Here is a 13,929-nt window from a genome sequence, read left to right as displayed (position 1 = left end):
GGGCTTCCTGTGACCCAATCTTCATGTTACTTCTATCAACGTTATCAGAACATCAGATTGCCTTACCCAAACACGTTTATGGCTCTGACTACAGAATATGACAGATCAGACATTCTTCCACACCTGTTCCCCTCCCCCATCCCTTTTTAAAGGGCTGGGGAAATTTTAGTTTGTAATCAAAGGCTCTTATTTCTCCAATTGTACAAAAGAATTTAACTGGGACTTTACAAACTGAATAAAATTTCTCAGGGTCGATACGTATCTTAGCAAGAGGATATTGCTTAATCCAATCCAAAAGTGCCAGAGTCATTACAGAAACTATGTATTGCCTTACAAACTGTGTTTTGCCTTACAAGTATGTATTGCCTTGATTTCTACTTAAAAGTTGCCCTCTTTTTAATGTGTCTCTTCTGCTTTGGCCCATTATGTTGTACATGTACATCTCCTCTTTACTTACTAGGCACCTGCCCTATGCCAAGTAGAATGTCTTTGGGAACACAGGAATGCCAGCCCTTGCAAAACTCAGCCTCCCTCAGAGGGCAGGTGGCCTCAAAACTGGAGAATGAACACATTGAGGGCTGAGGTAAAGGAAGGTGAATGTTCAGTGTTCTTCTCTGGCAGCTAGCTGAGACTCTTGGCAGAGGCAGAGGAAAACCAAAGTCAGAGTCCATGCATGGACAGATCCAAAACAAAGTCCCTGTGGCATTTTTATTAGAGGACAGCATTTCTAATTGTGACTCAAGAATATTTCAGGGAGACATGTAGTTATAGATATGAGCCCGATGGTTTTTTTCATTCATTCATTCAATAAATACTTACTGCCAGACTTCAGAGGTAAGTACTTCCTGGGCCAAAGGTAGAGGTAGCCTAGTCAGGGGTGGAGTTTTGTCTTTGCTATCACTGTCACAGACTGCACAGACAAGAGGTTTGTCCCATTGAGCAGGCACTGGCTGCCACTAAGTTGCCTAAGTAACTACTCAAATGCCATCTTAATCCAATTTGTCTTCACTCACTTTTTTAAAAATGTGTATCCTTGATTCGTATTCTTGGTAAATTTAAAGACATTGTTGGATGTTTAAATCCAGATTCTAGGACTTCCTGTCCAGAAGTAAATAAGAATGTTAGTTACGCCTTGACCATCCAAGTTCATCTTATCACAGCCCTGGCTCGAGCGCACGTGTCCTTTCTGTGGCCTATTCTAATTCTTTCTTTTTGACAACTTCTCCTTTATCATCCTGGCCTCATACCCAAAGTGTAACCCACAATTCATATCCTGTGGCAGACTACAGCTCACATTAGCCATTGAATGCAAATGAGCCTCAATCAAAGGAGAAAGGAAATTAAAATTTTCAGCGTGTATCTTCTCCGATTGGCCTTACAAGCCTCCATGACTCTCTCTGTTACTTATTGCCCTTGGCATGCTGGTATTTTATGTGGGCAGGGTGAAACTGGCTGTGGTCAGGGTGAGACTTTAAGCTTTTGATTTTTTCCCCTTATTTTGAAAGGGTTAAAAAGATGTTGTATATTTTGGTGTAATTTTAGAACTAGTATTAATTTTGTCACATGTGTAAGCGAGGATGAAAAGCGCTCAATCACTGTTACAAGATCCATACTCTTGCAAAGAATGCATCAAAAGGAAAATTTTGATGTCTTGACACTTGATTTTGTTTTTCTCCCTTTAATTTCTTTAAATAAAGAACTTTGTTGGGATATAATTCACATTTTCAGTGGTTTTTATTCTATTATTGAATTGTACATCCTATACCACTGTCTTATATCAGAACATCATCATCACCCCCCAGAGAAACTCCATACCTGTTAGCAGTCACTCCCCCTTCTTCCATCTACTGCTCCACCTCCTATTTGCCACTGTGTATTTTCCTGTTCTGTATAATTAGAATCTTACCAGGCATGGCCTTCTGGACCTGGGCGACTTTCACTTGACGTAATGTTTCCAGGGTTTATCCATTTTGGGCATGTCTCAGTACTTCATTTCTTTTTATCATCAAATAATCTTCCATTGTATGGATATATCACATTTTGCTTATCCATTCCTCAGTTGATGGCATTTGGGTTACTTCTACCCTTTTGCTGCTGTTAATAATGTTACTGTGAATATTTGTGTAGAGGAATTTGTGTGGACATATGTTTTCAGGTCTCTGGGGGAGGTATAGGATTGAAATTGTTAGCCCATCAACTATGTTTAAGCATTTGATGAACTGCCAAACTGTTTTCCAAAGTGGCCACAGCACTTTCCAATCACACCAGCTATGTGTTCCACTTTTTCCACATTTTCACCCACACTAGTTATTGTTAGGTTTTTATTTCTTCTTCTATTTTAAAATACATGCAATCATTTATGTATATACGTGCACACACACACACACACACACACACACACACACACACGAAAGGCAATAGTCTCCCATCTAAATAGCTTTCCAAGCGAACCATCCTACCTTTGTTTTTGTTCTAGTGGTTATCATCATAATCCAAAGATTTCTTGATTCATTATTGTTTTTTTTCACTTTTTTTAAACAAAAATTTCAAGTAGATTTAAAAGCAGACCCATATCCCCATCCCCAGCTACGATAATTGTCAACCTAGGACCACTCTTTCTATTTTTGTCAACTTCAAATATTATATATTTCCCCCATTGAAAGAATGAGGCTTTACCCCTAATTTACCCCTTCCAAGTATTTTTCTGTTTGCTTTTGTTTTGTTTTTGAGATGGGATCTCACCGTGTTGCCCAGGCTGGGCTCAAGTGATCATCCCTCTTCAGACTTTGAGGAGCTGAACCACAGGGATGCACCACCATGCCTGACTTCCTTTCCAATTTTTTTTGAGTAAGTTATTTTTAGTTCTATTATCTCTGCAGTTTTGAGCACCTTAATCTCTTGGTTTGGTTCCATCAACTTTATTATTGTTTAACTGAGCTCCTCCCTGCTGAGGCTGGGGGTGTTAGTGCTGCACCTCTTTCTTTGCTTCAGCTCTGACCATGTTGGGCTATGCCTTTTGTGTTGTCAGGTAGAGCCTGTTCTCTAACCATAAGTCTTCTGGGCTTTGTCTGTTGGTTGGTTCTTGGATTTGAAAATCGAGAGAGTGCATTATTATGACTTTAACTATTATTCACCTCAGAGCCATATATTGTGTAAGGATTACTTGTTTTTCCTACAGATTCAATAAAATGCTCCTTGTCCCAATGGGAGAAGAATGTTCTAAGCATCCCTTTGATACATTTGTGACTCAGAAAAATGTGGTAGTCAGGAGGAATCATAGACTCACTCTAATCACTTATATCTCGTGTGACCTTTTATTCTTTAGCTATATTGTGCCTTATGTCCCCAACTAGACAGGAAACTCCTTGAAAAGAAAGTGGTCTGTTTTGTTGCTACACCATTTGTTGCTTTTCAGTAAAAATTAAATCAGTTTCCCTAAAAGTTGCAAACCATAACTTCATTTGCTGAGTAAACATAGCCAATACCATTAAACGTCATTTTAGGTTCTACATATACTTTATTTTATAATGAATTATAAATATATAAATATTTTTAAAATAAAGCCATTAAAAACTTATAAATTAAAACTTGGACCTTCCACACTGTGAATATTTCTTTTGCATGGTGTTTTTTAGGCTTTCCAAGAAGTCTTTCAATGTTCTCTGCTTGGATTCACTCACGGGACAGTTGTGCTACAAAAGAAACATTACATTAGCTTGCATGAGTAGGCATCCAAGTCTCTCCACTATGTCTGTCTGCTTGGTCAAGCTCACGTGGCCTGAACAATTGACAAACTGGGACCTCCCGTCGTCTAGCTTGATTGGGAGTCCAGCAGGATGCTACTTCCACTTCCAGAGCTGGTTACTGTAGCACCAACCCCTGCCTGCCTTCAGGGTGTGCTACAGTCTCTGGACAGTGTGTCACAGCTAGCAGAGGCTCAGAGAGAGTAATGTGACGTGCCCAGTGCCACTGCCTGGCCACCTGGACAGTGACGAGACATGTCATGTTACCCTCCTGCCCACGGAACAATTGCAGCTGTTCTACCGCTCGGCCTCCAGTCCAGTATGAATCTCAGCTCTACCACTTATTAATTGCATAGCTTAGGACAAACGACTTAATTTATAAAAGCTTCAGTTCCTCCTTTTGTAAGGTGGAGACAATAGTGCTTACTTCATAAGTTAATTAAGAGGATTAAAAGAAAATGTGTGTTGTGCCAGCTCCTATTCATTAGCTTTCCTTTTAAATGCAGCAGTAGGCAGGGTGGGGGTGAATGTCCCTGCCCTTCTCGAAAGCCAGGTCCTCCACTTGGCGTTAGACAACACCCACCGTGGCTGCAAGACTTCTGGCCCCATTCTCCCTCTTTCCTGTGGCATCCATTCTCTCTTCTTACTGGATTATTCCCATTGGGATACTAACATGCTGAACAGACCCCACCTTCAAGAACCTTCCTCATTCTGCAACTGCCCTTCAACTGCGATTCCATTTCTCTGCAACCTTATAGCAAAACACCCCAAAAGAGTTTTCCGTACGCACTGTGCCTTCTTTATTACCTCTGCCCATCCATCCTCTACTGAGCTTACTCCAGGTGGGCTTTCATCTCTCCTCTCTATTTACATAAGCATCACTGATGGCCTCCATCACACCAGACCTGTGGCCATCACCCTCCCTCCATCTCACTTGATTTGTCAGGATGTTGGACATGGTCCATCCCCTGCTCAGGGGTTTTTTCATTTCCCTTCAGGGCTGAAACCACACTCTGATTTTCTCCCACTTCACTGGTGATAGTCTTCAGTCCTCCTCTTCCCTGACCTCTATATATGCCTCTGGAATGGGGCCTTGGATCTCTTGCTTTCTCTATTTTCTTTCATTTGTACTTTAGCACTTATCAGAGGACTCTCCATTTTATGTTATGAGCTCTGACTTCTCCCCTAAGCTCCAGCCTTTTTAACCATTTCCACTTTGTTATCCACTCAGTTTTGGGGGGATGAGGCATAGTACTGGGGTTTGAACCCAGGACCCTGCACATGCTAGGCAAGTACTCTACCTCTGAGCCGTATCCTCTACTCGGTACCTTGCATTCATTATGAACAATGTTGAACTCTTTCTCTGCTCAGTCTCCAACCCTGCTTTGCCCAGGTCTTCCATGTCTCTGTAAATCCCCAAAGGAGTTCAGTCGGGGACCAAGAGGGTACCTTTTACTTCTTTCCCTCAACCCTCACAATTGACCTGTCAGCAAATCCTTTGGGGTCTATTTTTCATTATACCCCACATCGAACCACCTCTCTGGTCTCAGCCTGGTCTACTGTGGCAGCCTCTCAGCAGGCCCTTGGTTCTTCACTTCCTACTCAGTGTATTCACATGGGAGCCAGAGTGACCTGCCTGAACCTGTACAGGTGTTTCCACCATACCTGGGGCAGGATCCAAAGGCCTGTGTGAGCTGATCTAGTAAACCACCCCTCGCTTGCTCTGCTGCAGCCACACTTGAAGCTTATTTTCACCTCAGGGCCTTTGCATAGCTATTCCTTCTGTATGTAAGACATGTGGCCTGTTCCCGCACTTAATTCAAGTATCTGCTCAGAATATATCACTGACTCCTAAATTAACCCCCCCTCCTATGACCTATGTTCTTTATTCCTATATTTTTGTTCATAGCCAGTATTACAACTAGACATCTGATTACATCTGATTCTTTTGTCTAATTCTCCCACTAGAATATTTCATGAATCCCTACTCTGCCCCCCCCCCCACCATCTATAACGCTTCATCCCCAATGCCTAGGCCAGCACCTGGCACTTGTAAAGCCTCAACAAATACTTGCTGAATGAATGGGTTCATTAATCAAGGGCATTACAACTAATAAGGAGAGTCATTTACAAGAGAGGCTGCTGTCCACCAGCAGCTACAGTCTCAACCCGCCAGTAGGACAGTGTAGCTTACCAACTGGGCCATGCTTCGGAGGTTCCTGTAGAGTCCTCTCAGGAGTTTGAGAATGTCAAGTTTTCCATTTTTGTTCAAACACCTAGACACCGGGTGGTCTTGATAGGTCTGCCGAAGCACAGTTGTAGCCCTGCAGAGGATTTCCTTCTCGGTTGTGTTCTAGAACGAGAAATGGCCTAGATGAGCCATGTGCTACACTATTCTGAGCATGGGAGAGAGATTTTTCCTCGTTTCCTCCTTCTAGGAAAATACATGGAGATGAATTTGCTCAACTGTGGAGCTACATTCAAGTCTTTCTATGACATGAATAAAGGCTGGTGTCAGTCATAAATCTCTATAAAGAACCTCTATTTATTACCTGGAAATGCAGCAACCTTCTCCTCTGAACCTCCAAGTTTCTCTTCCCTTGGAAAGTTTTGCTGAAGGGGTACCTGAATAAAGTCACCAAGTAGGTATATGGCAGTGGGGATTTGAATGCAGGGCCATCTGGTGCCGCGTCTATGCACCATGAGAAATGCCCACGTGAGCTCTTAGGTGCTTTCATTCTTACAAGGGGTTAAAATCCAGCTTTTCCTGGAATCCAACATACCTGTTGGATAAACAAATGCCTGTCCTTGGCCTGCACTGCATAGCCTTTTCCATGTGACCCTCCCTGTGAGATAGAGCGTGTGTGTAAAAGGCATGGTCCAAGTGAGGAGTTCGGGCATGTCCCCAGGCAGCATGAGGTAGGTGCCCAGTTCTGGGAAAGGTGCCCAGGAGTCTGGTCTGGGGAGATCAGGGAGGCTTCTTGGAAAGGCACCATTGAGCTAGGACTTGGAAAGAGTTGCTATAACAAGGCTTGGGCATAAAATGGTATAGAGTGGATGCTGGCAGTGCTGATGTGGGTCTGGCCACATGGCTCTTCTTGGGGACATTGAGCCTTAGAAAAGGGAATGTACAAGCAGCACAGAAGCTCTTGCTGGGAGCCTGGGAGAGGAACTGTGTTTTAGTCTATACCAGGCCTGAGTGTTCTCCCATTTTCCATTAAAGAACACAGGCACAGAGCCCAGAGTGGTCTTAGCTTGGGCCCAGTTTCTTTATCCGAGTCTGATGAAAAGCTGCTTCTAGCTTCTGCCAGGACATGCCTGGGGCCCCTGTTACTCAAAGTGTGGTCCCCGAACCAGCAGCATGAACATCACCTGGGAACTTTTTAGAAACACAACTCCCGTCCCCTACCCTGGACTCACTGAGTCAGAGTGGGCGATGACAAGATCCCCTCGGAATTTACATGAGAAGCATCTGAGTTCTTACAGTTGTGTTTACCCCCCTAATTATCAAGGTAATGTAACATTACCTCATTCATTAACAAAATTAAATTCATTCAACCCACCAGCCAGATATAACTACTAATATATTTTGGTAAATATCTTCCCAGGTTTTTTTTAAACACATTTTTCCCCAAATAGGAACTAACTGTTTCATAATCTTTTCACACAATATACACTAAAAACACTTTCTGAAGCCATTTAAGTCTTTTAAGAAAGTGGGATTAGGAAAGGTGCACTGACACATGCCTGTAAACCCAGCGATTTGGGAGGCCAAAGCAAGAGGATCGAAAGACGGAGATCAGCCTGAGCAACTTGGTGAGGCCCTGTCTCAAAATTTAAAATATAAAAACAAAAAGGACTCGAGATGAATCTCATTGGTGAAGAACTCCCAGATTCAAACCCCAGTACTGCATAAAAAAAAATAATAATAACTGGGATCGAGAACTGCATAGGAACCCACTGTTCCTATGTATTTGTACCATGATTTGTCAATCTTCTAAGGTAGCAGGTTTTTTGCTTCTGTAAATAATGTAGCAGTGAGTGATTCTGCATTCATCTCATTTCTGAAGACTAAATTCTAGAAGTGCAGATTATATTTTAAGGTTTTTCCAAGAAGACTTAGACCCAGACTGAGGCACCAGAACCCCAGACTACACAGGCTTCTCCTTTCCCACGTGGAGGTTGGGGTCCCAGGGGCAGGCAGATGGAAGAACCCTTAGTGAACCAGCTGCAAGTCACTCCTGGTCTCTGACTCTAGTTGCCAACTGAGAGCAGTGCCAGGGGCTCCGGGCTGTGTGGTGAGCAAGGAGGGGCAACACCCTTGCTGCTGAAGAGAGAACCTGAGATCCGAGAGGGCAGAAAGAAGAGCCCCTCCGCTTATTTCCTCATCAAAATCTAGTGAGACTTTTCTGGAACTTTGGCTTGGAACCTGGGAATTAAACTGCCTATTAGTTTAAATCAGTCTATAGCTACATCATATAGGAAAAAAAAAAACTCTCTAACAATATTTTTCAAAGAACTTTCTAAAAGTAATTAAGATAAAATTGTAATTGAAAAGAATCTGCATCAAATGGAAAAACTTTAAAGGAACTAATTCTAAAGGCAGTTTTGGTTAAAGACCTTAAAATTTTAGCTTATTGGTTTTGCCGCCAAAGAACAACACTCCACCCCATCCCTGACTTCTTGTCATCTGCCTGTGGAACTTTCTGCCTCAGTGGGTCTGGCAGTGGCTCACAGAGCATACTTTGACAACCCAGCACACTTTGTAGCTCAGACCTGCTAAAAAAGAGACTCAAAATGTGACCACTGGCCCCAAGGGCACTTTTCCACTGAGCTACATCTTCAGTCCTTTTATTTATTTATTTTGAGATATGGTCTCTCTAAGTTGCTTAGCAACTCATTAAGTTGCTGAGTTTGACTTTGAACTTCCGATCCTCTTGCGTTAGCCTTTTGAGTTGCTGGAATTACAGGTGTGCACCATCACACCTGGCCAAACTACTGGAATTCTTGATTCCCAAAAGAAATCAAATGAATATGCTTGGTTTTGAGAAAGATATTATGTTTGGGGAACACAAAGAAGTAGCTTTTCCTACCATATACTACTTTGTGGGATTTTGAAAATAATACTCTTTCTCCATTCAGAAACATCTTAATATATAAGTAGGCAGTGCTGAGTGTCTGAGGGAAAGAAAAGAATGGAAAAGTGAGGTTGTCAATTCCAGCAGGACAAGACACAGTCTGGGGTAAGGCTGTGAGATGGGTTAGCAAGAAAGCAGCCACACAGGACACCCTGTGTGTGAGAACTAGGAGTCAGCAGGTGGGGAGGGGTCATCTAGATGCAGCCCAGAGTCACAGGGGGACCTCCTGTGACTGCTGGACCTCCTCAGAAGTGCAGATTATATTTTAAGTTTTTTCCAACTGTTGGACCTCCTCAGAATCATCACTTCTCTACAACCCAATCTGTGACTTTAATCACGGTTATATTATCTTACATTAACACTCTCTACTAACTCAAGAGCTACATTCCAATCAACCTTCAAATCACCTTCAAGATCACTTTCATATCCTTAAATGTGGAAGCTGAGGCTCTGAGAGGTGTGAAGACTTGTCACAGGCCATACAGATTGTTAATGGCAGAACTGAGGCTAAAATCTCAGGCTCTCTCACTTCCAGACCCTCCTACCTCCATGAGGGCCAGATGCTGATGAGCTGGTCCCTTTCCTTGGCTTTGGTACAGCCCTCTCCACATGCAGCAGGCCATGGGAGAACCCAAGGCACAATCCAGGGACTCTTGGCTTCCAGTGGGTACCATATGGGTTGGAAGGACTTAGAGATTTTATATATATATATATAAAATTATATATATATATATATATATATATATATATATATATATATATATACACACACACTATCCTTCAGAATCTTATCCTGCATCAGAGTTCAGAATAATCTTTAGTGAAATGAGATAGTCCAGATAAAAGGCTGAAGAAGAGTTTTCCTTGTGGAGTAGGATGGGCCCTGTTCATGGCCTGGGTGCTGAACAGGGGCTTCCCTGCTGGCCAAGTCAGCCCTTAGTTCACATGGCAAGCAGGTAGCTAAGGGACCACTGGTGAATTGAGGCTTTGGGGCTTTCCTTCTCAGTTGTGTGTTTCCATGAAAACAGGAACTGAAGTGCACAAAGCTATTGATATGGCTGTAGTCATGTGTTTGTCAGAGAAAATGCACTATCAGCTGTCACATCTATCTCCTCCCACTACAGATGGGGGGTGGTGAGACTGCAGGAGGCAGAAAGGCGAGATGCCCAAGCAGTAAGAAGCAGGAATATGTTGGACTCTATCTGGCAGGATGGAGGTAGACCAGGCTGCAGGAGCTTTGGCAGGACCAAGCAAGCTGAGGTCTTTGGAGAGCCAGCCCCAGATCCCAGCAGACTGCTAGGTGACCAGGCTGTGAGAGAGAAGGGGCTCTGGCAATACCTTCTCTGTTGCCATAGGAAGTCTCTTAGACAAAGTGAAAGCGCCCTCAACCTGTAATCTCAATATCTGTTTTTGTGAGAGTATTTGGTTCTCAAAACTGCATGGGCCCAAAAAATATTCTCCCATTCAGCAGGCATGTATTGAGTGCCTCCTGTGTTCCAGGTATTATACCCAATGCTGAGTTAAATCCTAGAGAGCTTTTCTTTGACAAGATCTGAATTAGGATTACAAACTTCAAGTTTTCTATTAGGTATCTTCTAAATCAAGTAAAACCGAAAACTTCAAAACACGCTTAAGAGTAAAAAATCAGAATTCCGATTATATGAAAACATTTAACACCCTATAATTAATTTGCACCTGTTCATTTTTCATTAAAGAAATGTTCCATTCAAACTTTTGTGGATAGCCCTCCTCTTCCAAGTCACTCATCTGCCAAAGCAGACCATGGAACAGCCTCTTACCTTGGGGACAGCAAAGACGTCTGCTACCATCAGCTCCATGCATGTAGTCTTTGGCACAAGCAGGAACGAGAGAGCAAGAGACAGAGTTAGCCTCCGAGAGGACAGAGAAATCCCTGATAAGCATTTCCCACTCCCTCACATTGGGAAAACTTCCCAGACTTCCCCAGAAGAAAGTGCCAGGGAAAAGTCTTGCTATGCTCCCTGCCTGGCCACCAACATCCACTATCAATTTCTCCCACAAACTATGTCTTTCTCATGATCTGGAACTACCCACGGCATCACCAGAACATCTGGAGAGATGGTACCAGATAGGCTACTCACCTTTTTCCCTGAGACTGTGTTCAAAGTTTTGATGATCTCTTCTAAGGTAACGTTGCATCCGTGGGTGAAGTTGCCAGGGCATACTAGGAGACACAAGAGAGTGGCAATCAGCAGGGGGGTGAGACCCATCAATAGGTGTCTTTTGGCAGTGACGATGTGAGACGATTAGTTTATCAGGGGAGGCTAACAATGCAATTCTGACAAAGATATCTCTATATATAGATTTAAAATTGCTGAAACCAAAGGAAAATAAGTTTACATTGGAAATTTTCTTTACACCAGATTGTCAGTTATTTGAGGCCAATCAGCACCTCTCTTCCAGGAGAAAAAATACTTCATAAAAACAGGTAAAATGTTCCTGTGAAATCAGACCAGTAGGAAAATGAAACCTTTTTTTAAAATTAACTACAAAGTTTCAGCATAGGAAATTACACCATAATTTGCTCTGTAGATTAATCTTATCAGCTTGGGGTTGTTGCTGGCTTTTTACTTTGCATAGAAGGAAGAGGCCACAGGTGTCCGAATTTGTGTTAGTGCCATCCTCCTGGGGAAAGATCGAGTAATGTCAGGAAAGTTTGACTTGCATGGTGTTTCTACCTGGCTTCTTCCAGGTATGGGGGGAATCTTGGAAACTCTCCTGTCATGGGAAAGCTGACCTGGGTTCTTCTCTGAGTGGAAGAATAACAGGCCCAGGCCTTCTCCTGTCCTAGTACAGCACCTGCTGTTTTTGCAAGTGGATGTCTTCAGTGAGGGACAAGTAACATCAGGTGGGGCCCAGGTTGGGTCCCACCAGGTCCTTTAAGGTCTATACCAAGAAGAAGGCCATGGGCAAGGTTGAAGGTTGTCTATCCTGAGGCTTCAGGAGTGACCACTTTTTAAGAGAAACTTGAACACATTCCCAGCTACTTAGGAAAAGGGACTATAATATTCCAAGTCACCTATCAGTTCTCTTTGTGAATACCCCATCACCCACATGCTGTCTTAATCTAATTCTTGTGGCTCTGGTGAGGTGAACATTGTCTCACGCTGTTAGTCAGCCTAAAGACTAAAATCGTGTATTTATGGCATATGAAATTGTTTTTCGATTTTTTGTGATGCTAGAGACCAAACCCAGTGCCTTGCACATTCGAGGCAAGCGCTCTACCACGGGCTACCTCCCGGCACTTTTTTATTTTTATTTTGAGACAGGGTCTCACTGAGTTGTTCAGATGGGCTTCTGAATATTTTTTTTTAAATGTGTGTATTGTGGAATTGCTTAAGCACGCAATCAACACAGTATTCATTTGTGGTGAGAACACTTCAAATCTACCTATAGTCCATGATTTTTAAGAATACAATGCATTGGGGCTGGGGTTGTGGCTCAGCAGTAGAGCACTTGCCTAGCACATGCGAGGCCCTGGGTTCGATCCTCAGCACCACATAAAGATAAGTAAATAAAATAAATGTATTGTGTCCAACTACAACTAAAAAATAAATATAAAAAATACAATGCATTGTTATTAAGTATAAGAGATATTTTGTATGTTTTGACTAATATCGCCCCTGCCTTCCCTCTCTCTCCTCCTGGTGACCACCATTCTACTCTGTGTCTGTCAGTTTAACTTTTTAGATTCCACAAGTAAAGGAGTTCATGTGGTATTTGTCCTGGGCCTGGCTTATTTCCCTAAGCATGACATCCTCCCAGGTCATCCACGTTGTCACAGGTGTCCCAGTAGCCTTCTTTATTAAGGCTGAATAGTGTTCTGTTGTGCACATGCAGCTTTGGAACTTATTGCAGTGTCTCAGGCTCTGTGAAATTGACACTCTGGAAAATGTGTCAGGAGGATCCTTAGACCTTGTTCAGGATCCTTCTCTTGGGACCATGCAATGACGTTGCTAAACTCGATGCCATGATTTCTGACGTCAGCTTCCTGCAGTTGTGCCACAATTCACAGTTAAAGGCACAGCCTTCCACAAGACCACCCTTCTGCAGATACTGGTTGCAAATTTGGGAGACCTCATCCCACCTTCACTTCTGATCATCTGGCTACAAATTTGGGGGTTCCCACTACGCTCTCAGGTTCAGTAATTTGCTAGAATGACTCAGGGAATCATGAAAGTGCTACATAAAGTCATAATTTCTTTCTTTCTTTCTCTCTCTCTCTCTTTCTCTCTTTCTCTCTTTCTCTCTTTCTCTCTTTCTCTCTTTCTTTCTTTCGTCTTTCCTGGAGATTGAACTCAGGAGTGCTCAATCACTGAGCCACATCCGCAGCCCTTTGTTGTATTCTTTTTAGAGACAGGGTCTCACTGAGTTGTTTAGGTCCTAAATTGCTGAGGCTGGCTTTGAACTTGCAATCCTCCTGCCTCACCCTCCGAGCTGCTGGGATTACAGGCGTGCACCACTGCACCTGGCACAATTTTTTTTTTCTTAGAACAAAAATGTAAATGAGAACAAGCCCAAAGAGGAGAAGTGGAGGGTGAAGTCTAGGAGGGACCCAAACTCAGCTTCCATTATCTTCTCCCCCATGAAGTCCCAGAGCCTCACTTTCTCAGCTCCTCAGTGTGTGCCAGAATTCAGAGTATTTCCGAATCAGGGAGACTCCCCTGAGTGTTGGTATCCAGAGTTTTTCGTGGGGTTGTGCTGTGCAGGCATGGTTGATTGGACCACTGGTCACTCAGTTGAATCCATTCTCTGGGCCCCCTCCACTGGCAGAGGCCAGGCCAAGACCATAGTCTCTCAGTGGTGTGGCCAATCTCATCCTGATTCGTCTCATTAGCAAAAAGTATCTCGGGGTCCATGAGGAGTCTACAGGTGGGGACATCAGCTCAGATTAACCCTTGTGTGGAGTGAGGCAGGGTAGCGGCTCAGAGTGAGCAGAGGAAGTCTGTTCAGAGCACTGCCACGCTAGAGGAGTCCTGCTAAATAACTCAGATTCTCAAGGAAAGGCC

General features: G+C 43.2%; 1 protein-coding gene across 1 annotated transcript; it reads right to left on the bottom strand.

Moving 5' to 3' along the window:
• Positions 1-3,581: 3,581 nt before the first annotated feature.
• Positions 3,582-11,130, bottom strand: IL4 (interleukin 4; the record flags this gene model as incomplete). The annotated part of the gene is made up of 4 exons (XM_081302650.1): positions 3,582-3,692; positions 5,938-6,096; positions 10,681-10,728; positions 11,002-11,130. 4 exons carry the CDS (start codon positions 11,128-11,130, stop codon positions 3,582-3,584), a joined length of 447 nt encoding a protein of 148 aa, XP_081158776.1.
• Positions 11,131-13,929: the final 2,799 nt, after the last annotated feature.

Source organism: Spermophilus citellus (genome assembly GCF_964194105.1).
Source record: "Spermophilus citellus genome assembly, chromosome: 1".
Taxonomy (NCBI): Eukaryota; Metazoa; Chordata; class Mammalia; order Rodentia; family Sciuridae; genus Spermophilus; species Spermophilus citellus.
The sequence above is the reverse complement of the archived record's forward strand: the minus strand, read 5'-3'. Positions and strand labels throughout refer to the sequence as shown.